Source organism: Balearica regulorum, chromosome 1 (genome assembly GCF_011004875.1).
Source record: "Balearica regulorum gibbericeps isolate bBalReg1 chromosome 1, bBalReg1.pri, whole genome shotgun sequence".
Lineage (NCBI taxonomy): Eukaryota > Metazoa > Chordata > Aves > Gruiformes > Gruidae > Balearica > Balearica regulorum.
Window position 1 is genome coordinate 89,163,548 of NC_046184.1, and position 17,634 is coordinate 89,181,181.

General features: G+C 46.9%; 1 protein-coding gene across 1 annotated transcript in view; it reads right to left on the reverse strand.

Annotated features, from left to right (window-relative positions):
• Window positions 1-17,634, reverse strand: part of VANGL1 (VANGL planar cell polarity protein 1) — a 46,412-nt gene that overhangs the window by 15,602 nt on the left and 13,176 nt on the right. The window contains exon 5 of the mRNA XM_075765210.1: window positions 16,840-17,447. Coding sequence (XP_075621325.1) covers window positions 16,840-17,447 — 608 coding nt within the window. The remainder of the gene's footprint in view (window positions 1-16,839; window positions 17,448-17,634) is intronic.

Here is a 17,634-nt window from a genome sequence, read left to right on the forward strand (position 1 = left end):
ACACATACACATTTTCCCTGGACCTCATAGAGAATGTTATCATCAGAATGGCAGCTTTTCCCACCCATAGCCCCTTCCATCCCCTCACTAAAAACCCTACCCCATCAATTCATTGGCACATGCACCCAAAATCCAAACACAATAAAGCTTTCTACATTGCAATAAGCAACCATCGTTGCCCTGAAAATTAAAGCCCAGATATTTTTTGCCGATGCAAACCCAGTACAGCCTCAGTCCCACATATCACATACTCCAATCACACAGAGGGTCTGCCCTCTAGGGAGAGAATTGTAATTAAACATCAGTTTCCTAAATTTCTACCAGCCTGCTTCTGTCTCTCATGTAGTCCCCACCCTAAGCATGGCAGGTTAGGAAGACAGCTGGACTGCAACTCTTCAAATTCTGTTTTAAAGATTTAAAAAAAAATAAAAAATTAAAGAGAAGATGCTGCGGACAAGAAAATTAGAAGGGTCACAATAATTAGCAAGAGCAAGGGGAAGGCTGAATCAGAGCCTTCTGGGCTGTGTTGCTCAACCTCTTCACCCACATCAAGGGGAAGCCTCACCCCGCACAGTGCAGGACAGCCAGCCCTGCCCCGCACGGGAGCTGCAAAGCAACAAGAACCCCCCTGAAACAGGCACAGCCATCAAGCCCAGCAAAAAGGGACCCAACACACTCGTGCAACACAACGTGCAAGGAGGAGAGTAACTGCAAGCAAATAAGCACCCAGAACAGCCCCGAGGAGTGAGTTGGAGCAAACCAAAATGCTAAGGAAGCCTGCTGTCTCCCAACAGAAACTCAGATTTTTTGGGACTGTCTACCGCAGGGCAGACCCTCTGCTGCCTGGCGAGCAAGGTGAAGTGGCTGCAGCAAACTGCCTCTCCACCCACACGCCAGCTCCGATGGGAATGGAAACTGGCAGCCTTCCCGGAGCCTGCGTTCGGAGGCTGTTTCCTCGCAGAAGTGTCTCAGGAGGAGTTCAGCACCATGTCGGTCACTGCATTCATTCACCCCGCACTTCAGCAAACCGAGGCTTTCCTCGCATTTAGGAGTTTAAAAGAATGGGGAGGGGCAGGAAGAAAAATGAACAGAAAGTCTCAATACTTAATTGCCTGTTTGGAGAGGATCAGAGTGAGGATCCTCCTTATGTCCTGCAAAGCAGATCTGGCAGCCCAATATATTTCAGGCATTGTAGCAAACTACGAGAACACAGAAAAGCGTATCAGGACATGAAAAGCATTTTCACGCAACATTTCAGACTCAGAAAACCTATGACATGAGGAAAAAACCCCCTCTTGCACAGACCAGTGACCTATTGGAAACCCAGTTTTCCTTGTAGACAAGATTGGTAAGGCTCTACATTTTGTCGCTTTGTATTCTGCGTGGTTGGAGGGTTGCTTTGCGTGTTTAGTTTGGTTTTTGTTTTAAATTATTATTACCACCACCCTGAAGGAGGCCATGTCACAGCACGCTGCCAACAAGGAAAGCAAACAAGCAGATCCAACAGAAGCGCAGGGTACCTCAGTGGCATTTGGCAGCAGAGAAACACAGTCCTTTACAAATAGTAATGGATTAACTTTTACACGGCATCCAAGGAAATGGAGGAGGGGACTACGTGACACAAAGACAGCAACTATCGCCAATTTTTTTTCTCTCAAAAAGGTAAGTCAGGACCAGTTTTGCCTGAATACTTGCTGCTACACAGGATTTTGATATTTCAGGTCTTGCCACACTCTGCAGCTGAGAGGCCATTTCAGTTTTATATTTGCCTTCTGTGACATAGCTACACCAATATTGAAATTGGCTTTTTTTAGAGGATTTCCAGGAAAACAAGCTAGTGCTATACTGAAGCAAAGCACAAGGCAAGAAGCCTGTTTATATAATCAAAATACTGGCTTTGGGCCCTGCTGTTTTCTAGAAAAATGATTTTGAGTCTTCTGAAGTGGTTGGAAAGGGTTAGCAAAAAAGCAAATAAGGAGGGGGAAAAAAAATTGAAGCCACACCCCTGTGCTCAAAGTTGCGGTTGGACACATTCGGGTCAAACCCAGCCCGCTGCAGCAGCCATTGTGCACATGGGTTTCGCAGTTTCACGCTTTCCTGCTAAGCTAGAAATGTAGCCTTTCACAGTACTAGACCAGCCATCAGCTAGACACTGCTCATCATGGAAAATAGAGGAGTGCCTCGCGCTTTTACAACAGATACAGAGATAAATACAAATCCAGAAAGAGCTGCTTGCTACCAGAGCACCCACTTCTGTACCTTGCTACGGATGCAAACCCCGTAGCATGAGAGTTTAGGGTGAGCCCCACACCTAAAATCCACAGCAATACTCAGAGAGGCCTGATCACTGCTGTGCTAATTGAGGGCTGAGGGCCAGAGGAAGCCAAGCTTAGTGTTATTTAATCAAATGGTTCCCAACACAGACTCCTCTCCTCCACACAACTTTTTTTTTTTTATGTTCCCAAACAGACACAGCATCACAACAAGCCAAGGTCTCTGGGCACACAAAATACATACCACAGCCAGTTGGGAAACTTTGGCACCTCAAAGAGAAGCTGAGCAAGGACTGCACAAAGCAACCTTCCGTGCAGAGTCAGCTTTGCCTTACTTGCCATCTCCAGCCTATAACTGCATCAAGCTCATCTACTGCAAGAGATGCTGAGGTCTCCTGGAGTGCTGAGCTACTCATCCACAGCACTTCTTACTCTCTAGCAGTGCCGTCAGCTCATATGCAACAGGCTCAGAAATCTTCTGCGCCTTCCCAGAAGTGCCCTTGCAATCACATCTCCCTCCCAGAAAACCGTTTTCCTTCACATACTCTTTCGCTAGGCGCAGAGCTGGGGCTTGAGCTCCTGGTCCTTCACCACACTTGAAAGCTCTTCCAAAGAAAAGTCACCAGGACCAAAACCTTGGAAATAAAACTGGAAATAGACCATTTAAATTAAAATGCTTCCCGCACCAACATCCCTGCTGAAAACAGTTACAGAAGATATTTCCCACCATCCTCCACACAGACTTGCTACCCAGCTCTGCCTGTCTTAGGTAGGGGTGAGGCCAGTGCAGGCTGCTGGGACAGATGCTCCCTGGGCAGCACTGCCATGCCAGGGGCTGTCTCCGGAGAGCTGGCAGAGCACGAGGAATCTGGTATTTGCTTCAAGGTGGTGCTTGGGAAGGACAGCAAGGCTCTGAAGAGGACCAAGGTCGTGCAGAAGTGGTTCACAGCACCAGCAGCAGCACTAGTGCCTTAGCTACAGTTTTGTCCTCTCCAGTAAACAGAGCTGGAGTCAGATCTCAGCAGAGATGCCAAGACAAGGAACTCCTCCTGCAGCTGTGGCCAAAGAAGCAGAGCAGAAAAATGCCTTTTAATCATTGTAACTACAACAACATTTCAGTTTGGTAGAGTCAAGAGAACGAGACCGCACAGCACCTAGGAACAGGAAAACCACATTTTCTTGTCAGACAACCACAACTGAAGTCTCTACTCGGCTAAGGCAGGCAAGCACAATCCTCGCCCTCCTTGGAACAGGCACTGAGCGACCGGGACACAGCGAGTTTGTTTTAGATACCTGACTGCTGGCATTTGGTCAGGCAGGGAAGAGAATTTGCAAGGTCAAGTCTTTATCAGGGAAGGGAAGGAAACCTCAGTGTAGTAACAGGTTGTCACTGTGATGGCAGCACGGCTGCTGCCCCCAAGGAAGCCAACATCCGTCCATTAATGGTGCAATTTCTATGCCCAAGCACAGACACGGGGTTTGTCATACAGTTTTGCAGCAAACAGTCCCCATCTGTTCTCACCCCTCTCAGCGTTTCTTCAAAAACTAAAAATACAAGAACAGGAACTTAAGTGTGTGTCCATCCCCCCACAACACTGGGCACCTGAACAACTATCACATGAACGTTCTAAGTTCTAGGAGAGGACCAGCCCAGTTTCTAGCCGCAGATCTCCCCTCTTCTGCCCTACATGGTCCAAGACACAGTGCCCTCCAACACACACTCCATGCCAAGTCTCATGCTTTGTGAGACATAAACCAGAATCAGCACACCAGTTGAGCAATACAGTAGCTTGCTGCTGATGCAGAAGACATTTCAACACACAGATTTTCTGAATGAGGAGAGTACGAGTCATTGTCAGGTTGGGGGTTTTTTTGTTTGTTTTCTTCAACAGCAGCCTAGCCAAAACCCTCCGGTATGGATGAAAAAGAAAAGAAACCCTGCAAGTCTACTACCAATGTCGCAGTTATGTTCTAATCTTTTATTTGGAAGAGAAGCTGTGAGTATGGAAACTGGAGCTTTTAAAATAGAGGATTTTACAGGAGGGTATGACCCAATTTTGGGGAAAAAAAATCCACCCCTTTATGTCATACACCTCAAAACAAGCTACTTATTTAAGCCTCCCTGAAGAACCCTATAAAAGTATTCCCAGGCCAGTACTAAGAAGATGCTGCTACATAAGTACAGAGTGCTAAGTTTTAGCAAGCAGCTATAAACCCCCAGTAAACCCACAGGCATGCTCCCATTGCAGTTCTCCTTCTGAGAAGCTTTCCAGTCTGATACCTCCAGAAGTTAACTGGTCTTCAGGGTACCAGCATGTGGGCTGAATGTTTTTCCCAGTCACCTTTATTAGTAGAACTTCAAATTTCTATGAATGTTTTCCCAACAGTCACACTGCCCTCACTTCTTTTTCCAAGAGCTGAAGGTGACAGGCTAGTATAATTAGCTAGGAAAAAAACCCAAGACACTAGTGGTAATACATAGTGAGGAGGAAGAGGAGGAGGAAAGTGCAATCCTCTCACTTGAAGAGTGGTCCAAAAGCTCCGATAATATCATTTACCAGGAAAAGACAGTCACTGTGTTGAGGTCAGATACTGCAACAGCATCACATTTCTCTACCTCAGTAACATGGTGAACATCTCATTTCACGGTATACAGTGCTAAGGGAGGCAAAGATCATAGGGACATTTGCTACCCCCAACATCATATTCAACAGATAGAAAATGAAATAAGAAATAAGCTGCAAAAGCCTAACAGGAATTTTAAAAACAATGGTGATCCTGGAGCTTCAGAAGAACTTCCTATGGGAGGCAGGGGACTCTTTCACAAGAAAGGAAAGACTTAAGCCCTCGCTGAGCCTAAACTTCTTTCCAAGTTCAGCGTATGCAATTCTAGGATGCCTTATTGCAAGGGGTCAGCCTAGATAACCAGAAAGGCTGTCTTCCAGCTCCCTCACAGGAGAGCAAAGGGGAGTTTGTTAGCATGCAGCAAAGATATGCTGCACCGATGACTTCAGCCCATCCATTGGGACGGGTACGTGACCATACACCAAGAGCCGCTTCAGGGGCTGCATCTGAAAGAGCAGCTTATGAAAGCCTAAGCATGCAGCACGATAAACCTCTCCCCCAAAAGGCTGAGGAAGCCAGCTGCCAGCAGAGCAGGCTCCAAAGCAAACCACTTGCATCCTCCTACGCCAAGACTGCCCCTTCAAGAAGAGCAGTGCGTGGCGGGGGGGGGTGGGGTGTGTGTGGTGTTTTCAAGCACTTACCTTGCAAATACCTAGCAGAACCACTAAATCCAAACGGTATAGCTGATGGGATTAGCCAGTGGACAACAGCAGCTTTCAGGCACTAACAGCTTGGGCTGGATTTCAACCAGTTCCTCAGACACCAATAACCACATGCAGATGCGCCCCAACAGCTCTCAAACTAGAGACATCCACTTCCCTTTGATCATACATAACACATTCAAACAGGGGAAGGTGCTACCTTCTCATCAAGCAGAGAGCAAACCCTTGCTACCAGCACCTCATTGCCCAAGTCTGCTGCAATGCAGAGAAAAAAAAGAAAAAAAAAAAAAAAAGATGAGAGCAAAGGAGCTGCCTGTGCCCGGCCACGTATCCACTGTGTCCCAGACACCCGCAATGAACCGAACCAATGCCTGGCTAGATGATCCACACCCCAAGCTCAACCCAGTTACCTCAAGAGCCAGCAGCAGTTTGAATCAGATCTGGAGGGCGGCTGGATCCACGCAGTAGAGCTCAGAAATGGGTTTTCCAAGCACACTGCCAGCACACCAAGCAGTCTGCCTCTACGCCATGGTTTTGCAAAGTGGTAGAGGATCCTCAAGGGAGCTAGTGAGAATACTAACTTGCTTATTTAGGAGAAAAAAAAAAATCCAACTGCCGTCCGCTCACACTGAAGCAAAACCAAAGCTGTGAAAGGCTTCCTTTATCTATTGAGCAAATTGGCAGGTTGGGAAAGGAGGGCAGCGAGAGAAGAGCACAAAGGGGACAACTTCAGTGAAAAGATGATGGGAGGAAGCTGCTGCCGAGCTGTCCCCATAAACCTGCACAGCAGGGCAGACACAGGCATACCAGACAGACGCAGGTGCCGACAGAGCAGGGGCACGGCGGCTTCCCTGGGCACCCACGGGCATTGTACCCAGCTGCCAGCAGCCCAAGCAGGCTCCACTTGTCTGCACCCAACTCTACACAGATCCGTGACCGATTCGAGAGAGTCAGGGACACTGCTGAAGTCAATCTTACAGTTAACATCTCCATAGCTGAGCAGGCTATTGAGGCCAATGAGCCCCATGGAAGGAGACCCGCATGACTCAAGATAATAATTTAGAGAGTCCCATCTCAGCTGCCATCTGACTCTACACCAAGCCCACAGCAATAAGCTGCTATGGGGTACACAGTGCCCAGCTCTGCACCTTAAGGGATGCGGCCTGGGACACGAGACCTGTCCCTCATGCTTGGACCACAGCTGGTCCCCTGTAGGCCTGCTGGGTACAGGGGAGAAGCAAGGACATGAGACTCTCCTTTCCCCAAGCCTAACATAGGAGCATGCTTTTGCAGACAGAGCCACGCACCATCAAGACTGCAGCAAGCCATGTGCACAACCTGTCTCCTCACACAGGCACACTGCTCTCTATGAAACCATCACTGCCAGGAGACAGTGCAGTCCTGCCTCTTCCCCATGTCACACCTTTCTTCTGCCACCACAAGCCTTTGTACACCTTAAGAACCAGAAAGGCAGTTAAAAAGACTGCAGAAATTAACCTGGGCTAAATAATCCAGGGATAAAGATATAGACACAAACTATAAAACTACATAGATAAGAGAGAGATATAAATTACCAGTTCCCCCATTCAGATCCATGTGCAGCCAGACAAGATTTCTTTGAGAGGGGTGAGGGAGAATCAGACCACTGACAGGATAGGGTTTTTTTCAGCATTAGTTTAAGAAGTGATGTGAAACTATAATCAAACATGTATGTAATTGAGGGGTGTACCGAGTATTTATGAGGGAGGCTTAACCTCTTTCAAAAGTTTCTACACACTTGAGGTTATATTTAGGATTTAAGGAGTTTCAAACAAGTCAGGAGGAACAGGACGACACCATGGTGTACTTTACTCTCTGAACACCAGAGTTGGGAGCAAGACCAAGAGTTTACCCGTCACACAAGAGTGAAACAGGCACTTAGTGCAGACACATAAGAGATGAAATACCAGATTCCCCCAAGGTACAGGGCACCCATCCAGCTTGTGCCCTGCTCAAGCACCTAGGAACCTTGCAGCAGCCGGCAATACACGGTACCCTGGACTACCACTTCCAGGGCCTGTGCGTAGCATAATCCACGACAGCGATGCATTTCCCCTCCCCAACATCCATGTATGCTATGCCTCTGATTAGTCTGAGCCTCAAAAGAAAAAAAAAACCTTGCAGGAACTGGCAGGTATGATAACAAGTTTATAAGCATCTACATTTTCAAAAGATAATTTAAAGTCTGATCATGCATCAAATAAGACCAGTCTTCAGACAAGGAATTCTTCAAGTTACATTAACAGTTATGAAGTTGCTAAGAGTAGGGTGGTTTGGTTTTTTTGGGTTTTTGTTGGGTGGTTTGTTTTATTTGTTGTTTTTTTTTAAGTGAAAACTAAGAAACGCAACTTTAATTGCAAGGAAACAACAGAAAGCAAGTATTCAAAGCTTCTACTGGCAGCAAAACTTGAGTGCTGTAATAGGGCTTTACATTTAGATGCTGCTGCCATGAAACATCAGTATTCAGCTCTTGTTCCAACAGTAGCCTGGTAGGGTGGGTGCTCTTTCAGGAGAGAGGGCCACCTCTTACTTGACCCCAGCAGGTGACGGGATTAACGTGGCCAGACTTTAAATGAAGTTTGCTGTTTGACTCAATACAGCAGCTTCAACTTCTAGGATTTCTCTCACAACACCTTGGAGTGTTATTTCCCTGCAAGCCCACACAGACAGGCCTGAAGAGGCAGCACAGATACTACCCACTAGCAGACCCTCGCACACAGAGGAATATCAGCTCTCAAACTACAGCCCAGCCCTCCCTGCACAGCATCCTTCCACTGCAGGGCATCCCCCACCCAGCTCCACCCCAGCGGGCTTTGCACAAGAGCGAGCCACCTCATTCTAAAGCCAGCACCCAGCGACCCGACAAACACCAGGGTCGCAGGGACATGGTCCCTGGTTCAGAGCTGAGCATTACAAATCCAGCCCCAACAGGGATGCTGATGACCCTCCACCAGGACTTTGGGAGCACAAGCTGAAGTTGGCAGCCCCCAAACTGCAGCTAAGGTCCTTACTGCTGTGCTGGGAACCCGTTTTGCTGTCAGCGGGGGAGTAGCTTTCCCCAAACCATCAGCTGAGGTCCCCATTTGACCTAAACTGCACAAGGGGAATTTAAGCACAGAGGTTCATTTAAGGGGAGCAAGTGCTGGAGGAGGAATCAAGTTATAAACAAAAATATTGCCTTCAGTTTTGTGTCAAAATAAAAACAAAATACATACTTTTACTATCACCCAGGTCCCTATTAACTCTTCCTTATTCCTTCAGGATAGGGTCAGGAATTAGCTTCCAGTTTTATTGGACATTACTTGGTTGCACTGTATGAGAACTGTAAATGCACAATTTTTTGCACTTCTAAAAACCCGAGCCTCCTCCTTTTCCCAAAGGGCACACAGCTTACTCCTTTGCAGCATATTTGTATTTCATCATTTACCACAAGACGCGGATGTCAAAAGTTGAAGAAGTGGATTTATTTTTTTTTCTTTTGCAGCATTTGAAGATAAAAGTATCTTCACGGCCACAAAATTTGTTCAGCAGCTCAAGGAGACCATCTGTCTCCGTGGGTGGTACGCACAGGCGATTTGCAGGGCACTGACAGCAGGGGAAAAGAAATTACATGACAAACCCCTTAAGTACAGGGTAGGCTGGAGTGCATGCTGTTCTTATACTTCTGGGCAGTGTTGATTCTGAAAGACAAACCAACAAGAATGGAAATCCCTGCTGATGAAACCAATGGTATTTCTTCCACACCATCTCTTTCAGAAGGACGAAGCCTAACAGCTCGCCATCAGGGAGCAAGAAATACCGTACTAGCCAGGGGGATTAATAATTGACAGCAGGCACTTCACTTACAAGTAGGCTTGTAAACTTTTAAAGTATTAAGTATTCAAAAAATGTGAGACTGCTCCAGGGTATAACAATCACCCTGCACCAGTCACCCCTGCTGCCAGGTGCATTTGCAGGAGCACAATAGGACCGGTACCTGTGCTGTGGTCTAGTACACTCAGCTCCACGCTCCTTCTGGTGAAAAGGAGAGGAGAGGCGGTATGCACACAAGAGGCAGTGAGGGTGATCAAAGATCAAGATCAAACAAGGGAGGAGAGAGAGGGGTAGAAAGATGACTGGGCACTTCAGTTCCCTGAGCTTTGTCACCTTTATCAAAATGAAGAGCAGCTCCACGTGTAAAGCCATATATAAAATCTTCTGAGAAGTCTACGCAGAAAGGCAAGAGGCTAGGAAAACATGCTCCTTTCAGAAAAGCAGAGCCCTCCCAGGCTTCACCACATCAGAAACTCCCAGATGAGTTGTGCAAGCAGTCAGATAATAACAGTACATCCTAGGCTTTTCTCTCCCTTCTAATGAGAGGCACTTGGCACTCCTGGAGCCTGCTGTCCACTACTGTCACAAACAAACATCCTTGTAATGAGGTGTTGCTCTGACCGAAGTAAAAGTCCTATCTGGTCTTTGCTAACAACACACCTCATGTGCCATCAAACAGACCCTTGTAAAACAGAACAAGGCACCATACCCATAACTCATCTGGAGCATCAAAGGAAACTGCTCTCTTCTCAGGAGGCAACAGCACACATTTTTTTCAGAAGCTACTGGAAAATTCCCTTCTGCAATTACACGGTTATCCTTCATGGCAAGAGCAATCAGGTGAACCACCCTCTGCGGCACCATCCTCCTGGAGGGAAGGCAGCAGACACAAGCGGGAGGGGGAAAAGGTATGGCCTGTGACTAAGAATGACTAAGAACGCAGTTGGAAGTCTTTTCCCATTAAGTCATTATTTGTTCAGCCCCAAGTTAGAGCTTCCTCCACTACTCCATGGCTACTCCATCGCATGGGGTGTTTGAAGGGTGTTAATGCTCAACTGCCCATGCCACACAGCTGTGGACCGAGTTCTGCAAGCTCAGGAATGGGAGGATGGAGCAGCAGTCCAGCTGCGGAAAAAGTTGCAAAAAGGTGGTTGTAAGAGCACCCAGTTATGTGAAGTGCTGCTGGAAAGACATTGCCTTGGAGGTCACAAGTCTGACACCTCTCAGTGAATGCTAAAACAGCTGCTCTGGAGCAGACAGCTCAGCTTCTTCAGGAGCTTCACACTTGTAGATGCAATTAACACCCATTTAGCCGGCTATCCCAGAACTTCTTGGGAGGAGAAACTACTTAATGCTGGTGTTCATCAGGTTTGGTGATGGGCAGGAGGGGGGAGGAACAGTCACACAAATGCTCATCAGGGTGCCTTGTACAGATTTCAGGACAGAAAAAAAAATGCATTTAAGAATAAAGCTAATTTCACACAGGCTTGAGGCTCTGGCAACAGAGCTGCTCTGCTAGTCTGTAGAACATGCTGTTCTAGGAAGCTCCTGTAATCAAGGCAGCAGAACAGTTAATAAGATGTTTTGCTACAGAACAGGATAAAACCTCATCAGCTCAATCTCTTTCATCACAGTGTTTATCGCTATGGAAGACAGTGAAGGTTGAAGAAACAAACCCCAAGGAGAAAGGAGGGTCAGTGTAATTCCTCTGGTCCCTGGGAACACAGGCCAAGCAAGCTGCACACAGGGTAGAAGGAAGAGGGCACCCAAAGTACCTCCAGCAGGATTTAGCCTGGCAGGTACAGCATTGCACTAGTGTGCATCAATGCTTGTTCTGCAGTCCCACTTCGGAACACCCGACTGGAGACAGAAATAACCCACAAGTATACAGGATCAGTCACACTAGGAGTGACCAATGCAATTAGACACACATTATGAAGCTCCCTCACCAGAAAACAGCAAGATTTCAGCAGTTCTTACCTCAGGCAAGAGATCCAGCTTCCTAAACCCATGGTTAAGCTGATATATTTCACCTTGCTAGAAACAGAAACAAAGGTGTCTATATGCCATGGAAGGTTTCTTTTTTTTTTTTTTGGGGGGGGGGGGGGGTAGGAAGATTTTAGGACAGCATAACCTAGAGAGAAGCGTTGACACAATTCCAGGCAAGAGCCCTCTGTACAGTTCCAGTGTTGACCAGGTGTTCTTCATTAGAAAAACTTTACTCTTGATAAGGGGAGGCATATTTGAGCAACACCTCATTCAAAGATCAGATGTGCGAAGCTTACAAATGCAGGCTGGAGTACGAAGCAGCTTATTCCCACTCCTTGGCCCTCTATGCACTCCCTCACTAGGGAAACACAGCCCCAGTGGCACCAAGGGACACAGACAAGAGAGCGCTCATTAGATTAGATCAGTAAATACTGACAGCCTAGAGATCAGTTTTATATGCAACAGGTTCAACAGATAGAAGACTGCCAAGCCAAAGCAGCTGGGTCAAAAGCAGCATCAGCTTCCACCACGCAATTCTGTTTCAGTTCTGGTTTGTATTAAAGGCAAGGGCTCACACACCACCTGAGAAACGCCAACTCTGCTGCCTCCAGTTCAGCGGGGAGACTCACTGAATATTTTCCCCTTCCACAAAACATGTACACATCTACTTTGTTTTGTGAGCACACGCAAGCCATGAGATTTCTCAATATGATACTGGTAGTTCCTGCAGGTATCCTACAGGCTCTTCAGAGGAAGCAGCTGCTCCCCTCCTAGATTTTTAAACCACAGTTCAGCAAACATCCATCCAAATGCAGATGGGTAACATGGGTACAGGCAATGCTCTAACAGACTTTTTTCCATACAGAGCTGCTATTTCTGAGTACTAAGCATCTCTTGACTAGATGGACGGAGAACATCAATCAGCTCACAGCCATCTGCAAAAGCTGTACCCTGATTACAAAGGTGTACAGAGGCCTCCCCACTAGCTTCCCAGCCAGCTGGTTCATAAAGGCAAGCCCATCTCAGGAAGGTCAGAAAAGCAGACCAAAGCTCTCAGTACTTAGTTCATCATGTGTCGGGCTGAACGGTCATAGCCCTGCTCCTTGTATCCTTACTGCAAGGATGAGCAAAAGGGAGGAGAAAGACCCACTCTGAAACATTTCTAACCTCCAAAAACCAAGATTATGCTGGAGCCCAACATTCAGTCTATGTATAAGATCAGTAATTACCAGACGTGTTTGAAGCCATTCATTTTCTTGAGCTGTCTAGACTAGCAAAGCTCTAGGGTGGAGAAAGAGTATTCACCGGAGAGGAAGGGAATACGTTTAGCACCCTAAATACAGAAAAGGAGGGTTTTCTGCAGCAAGATCCTTCCTACATAGTTTTTGAGCCATCCAGAAGGTACTGAACTACGGATGACAGGTGCTGTCAGTATCCCTATCTGTGGAGACAAACCAAAGCCTCACCTGCAAATCCAAAGCCTCAGCTCACAAAACTATCAGCCTTTCAACTGAAAAGTTATCTACTGTCGCTCTCCCCCACCTTTGTTTCCCTTTGTTGTTGCTTTCAAAAGTCTCGCCAGCATCCCCACTCAACCTCTCGCATTTTCCCAGGGTTGACCTCTCTTTTGCATCTACTCTGTTCCCTGCTCTTTACCTATACGTACAACCATAAAGCATTCCCCCTGCGCGGCAACCCTTCCTACCAGAAGCAGGAGAGCAGTCAGCGATCTGAGACTTGGCACCACATTCTCTGGGACTCCAATTTAATTTTTACCTCCCCCCCAAGCTCCTGAACTGATGCCAAAGGGAACGCTCATTTTGGCAGTCAAGCCTCCCAGAAGAAAAGTTACAGCCAAAGTGCTGGGGGCGGGACCAAGCCAGCCTATTAATAGGTTGATTATAATATGAATTTGGGGAACTACTCCCAAATATGCTTACCCTCCTGGACCTAGGGCCCTCAGGGGTGGAGTGGAATACCTAACTCAGCACTTTCAGCTTCTTTGCTGAGTTTGGAGCCAGGGAGGGTGGAAAATCCTGTCTGTACTCTGCCTGGCAAAAACATGGTTTTCCAGATGGTGGCTGAGCTATTGTTTTCTTCCCTTCTCCCCCAGAAAGCCTGCTTTCCTCATACTTACATAGCAGCTCCCTCTGCCTCATCAGAAAAGATCTAGAATTTGAAAGCTTCCACACCTTAGATTAAAAAGGTTGATATCAACAATTTTCCTGTGGAAAATCCAGACCTACTCCAAGAAGGAGCACTGAATAAGATATGATGTCTCAAGAGCCTTCTTGCCACCAGCTTCTCCAGAGCACACTGGACTGTTGAGGAAGACGCACTCCACGGACAGCCAGGGAGCAAAACTTTTAAGGTATTTGAGAGCATGAAGATGACAAAAAGCTGGACTCAGACAGCCAGGTGTTGATTTCAGGAGGCAGTCAAATTGCTTTACCTGTTAAAGCATGCTTCCTCCTTCCAGGTGGCAGCCCACCACCTAAGACCCCTTTAAAAGTGTTGGGGTGAGCCAAGTATGCATAGTGGCAAATGGAGATCCCAGAGGCAGCAACAAGTAGTATATGCATACTCCATCATAGCTACAACCACCTCTCCAGCACACCCACAAGGCTGCTTCTCCAGTCTTCCCAAATAATCCAAACTGCCCTTGCATGTCTCCATGTTTTCTCACCTCCCATTCCAGCCCCATGCCTCAGCCGGAGAGCCATGCAGAGGCAGAAGGCAGCCCCTGACTGACATTTCACCAACAAGCATGTCAAGACCTTTATGGAAACTTTGCAAAATTATGCTGCGAAGATATTCAAAAGTTCCCAAATCTCTCATGTTTTCCATAAACATCTCGCTATCCTAAACCTTTAGAAGTTGAAGGACATACCAACTACATTCACTTCTTACAGTGTTTATCACATTGCAGCCACATTCCACATCAAGACCAGCAGCTCTTACCATTTATGCGCAAATTAACTCTCCCTTTGCTTGTAGCGAGAGAGGGAGAGGGAGAGAGAGAGAGAGAGCTCTCCCTTAGTTGGAAGACACTCGGCCACTGATCAAACCTACACAGTCTTACCTTGACATTAGCAGAGATGGAAAGACACGCAGGCTTCAAAACGTGTCAATACACATTATACTCATCTGTCAGAGACTAAGAAAAAATGCAACACTAGTTTACCATTATTAGACACGCTTGACAAGACTCTCCTGTAACACAATACACTGAAGCATCTAAACGCTGCATGGTTTGGATTCAATATGCCAAACAAGATTGCGATGAGCTTGCCAACAAATGAGAAGTTGTTAATTTTCATAAATCTCCGATTTCACCCTAAGTTTTACAACTCTGCCGCCCTCGCATCACCCAAGGCACTTCAAAATCTTGCTGCAAAGAGAGTTGGGGAGAACACAGTTTCTAATGCATGTGCTATTAAATACATAGGCCTTGTTTCTCGAGCAAATTCTTTGCCTCCGATAGCAAGATTACTTACATGGTTAGAGCCAGGCATGCAGACTTTGTCAGGCATAGGATCTTAATTCCTCTGAACACAAACTGACAATCTGCCACCAAGCAACCAGATAACTCTCAAACCAAACCTGTACACTGTGTGTGTGTATATACATACACGTACTGCAGAATTCACGCGAGAACTACCCTGGCACACCTCAAGGCACAAAGCTGTGGCACAGCGGAGCTCTTTGGTAGTCATCTCTCCATCTCCCCAGCCTTAAAGACTATGCTGGATCTGTCACTTACCACAGAGGAATTTTTAAGTTAAAAAAAAAATTGGTTTCACAAGAAAACCAATACAGATTAGTTCATTTTTTTAAACCATGAAAGTGACCTTTCATTAAGTCAAGGGGAGCACCTCCATTACAGAAGAGGGGCTCTCCTTCACATTTTACAGAGAAGGAAAATCCAGCGAAGTCCAGACCTAGTTCACCCAAAAGGCCTTAAGTTCCTCCAGTAATCCAGAAACAACATCCAGGAGTCAACTCCCAGACTTGAGCTTCAACCACTAAATCTGCTTCAAAGCAATTCCATTGCTAAGCTAATGGCTGCAGGAGACTGTTCCTACATCCACTTAAACCAGCAGACACTAATCTCTCCATCTGCAATAGATACACATGCCATAGGGGTCTGGACAGGATAAGCAGAACAGATGTTTAAGTGCACATGCAGTCTGGGGAATCATCTTCAGGGCTTGGCTGCTAGCTTCACAGGGCACAGGAACTAAGAGATTTCTAGAGAGCTTCACAGGGCACAGGAACCAAGGAGATCAAGACACCTGTCCTTTCTTGTATCTTTGCTGAGGGAGGCATTAACCCCAGGAGGAAAGTGGAAGCAGGCATGCATCATGCCTACGGATATTGCACAGCTCCCAAACGCTCCCAGATAATGTGACCCAGCAAACTGATTCATACCTATAGCAGAAAGAGGATCATGCTACTAAACCAAACCAGGAGCAGCATAGCACTGCCAAAGAAAAAAAAGAAAAAGCACCTACATGTGCCCCAGTATTCATTAAAAATAATTATTCCTAAATGCCTGAACTGCTGGGAGACTTTGACTGCATCAACGCAACTGCTTCAGCAGGACAAAACACTATTTCCCTCAAGCCCACACAAAACTGTGGGAAACTGCCAACCTTAGAAACAAGTAAAGAGTCCCCAGTCACTGGAAGCAGCCTTCAGATCCCACGGTGTAGCTATTTGGCTAAGCCCTTTGAGGTAGCCCCAGCCTGCCACAGTAACAGGCTTCAGAGCACAAACGCCTGGACACAAGCATTTCAACTGGCCACAAAAGGCGCACGCAGGATCCAGACAATAATGCTCGATCCGACCCGAGGGATGTTTATTCAGGTTCCTCGCATGACTCTTGGCTGCACAGGGCAATGAGGACAAACGGATGTTTTCAATAGCACGTGAGGTTGCCAAATGCTTTCTCACACAGGGACGCTTACTTCTTCCTTCAGCACCTGCCATATGGATCGGCGTGCTGGCAGGAGGCTTCAAGGAGCGATGTTTTCTGCTCTCAAAGCAGCGCCTGCCCCATAGAGCCAAAGAGCACAAGCCAGCACCGGCTACACGAGGTGGTCTCTCCCTTTTCCTCCAGTAAGGAAACAGGGCAACAAGCCCAGAGAAGGATCTTAAAGATCTCATCAGACTTAGCCCAATGACCAGCCTCAAGTCGTGCCATCAGCTCTTTTCATTTACAGAAATGCACAGGCCTCTTCTGAAGCAAGGACAACCTCTCCCACCCTTGCAAAGAGGAAGAGAGGTTCAGTTTGGTAACTTTGGAGAGACTCTAGGACTCCTCTGGGGGAAGATTCGGAAACCAGTAGTATCACATGTGCAAAAGCAGTTGATGCTTCATGCTACAGCATAGCCACACTTAGCTATACTGCTGGACTTCAAGAGCTTGTACCTACCTCAAGTGCCCCAAGCTGTAGTATCGTGACTCTCCGTCCGTTGACCGAACTACCTTGACAGTGAACATGGGCTGCAGCTGCCGTAGCTCCAGCAGCACAATGGCCAGGTAGTGAATGAAGAGCAGAGCATCCACCAGAGACACTGCGTACTGCACTATTCCTTGGTAGTTGGTGTCCTTAGAGTCCAAGATGCGAACGCCGTAAAAGAGCCAGTAGGAAAACACAAACAGGAATATGAGGACCAACAGAAGGGCCCGAAACACAAACACCCTTGGTATATCTGCTTTAGGCTGACGGAAAAACAGAGCCCAGGTCCCGATCAGAAGAATGAGGAGTTTAAATGCCACAGAGATGAACAGTCCCTCACAGACAGTACCACATGGCTCCAGATCATCCCGCCACAGGATCTGGGGTAACAGAATGAAGGCGATGGGGGTAAGGAAGACGAGGAGTCCGAGAACAGCTGCCACTGTTAAGCCCAGGTAACGTTTGCAGTCCAACCCAACACTGTCCTCCAGATCCTTACTGATCCGGGCAATGTCCTCCTGGGAAATACTGTGCTCAGAGGTGCCTGTGATTGCTGTCGTGGTCTCACCCCAATTGTCATCCTGAGGGAGGAAGAGATAAACAATAATAATATTGAAACAATCAGGTTATTCCTTCCAGGTTTTCTATTTTTCTTGCCCAGAAAAAATTTTGCTACAACAGAGTTAAGTCCCAAGAAAAAAAAATAATAGCAAAAGCAACACCTTCAATATATTAAATAATCAACCCTGAAAATTAGCAAAGGTTTGG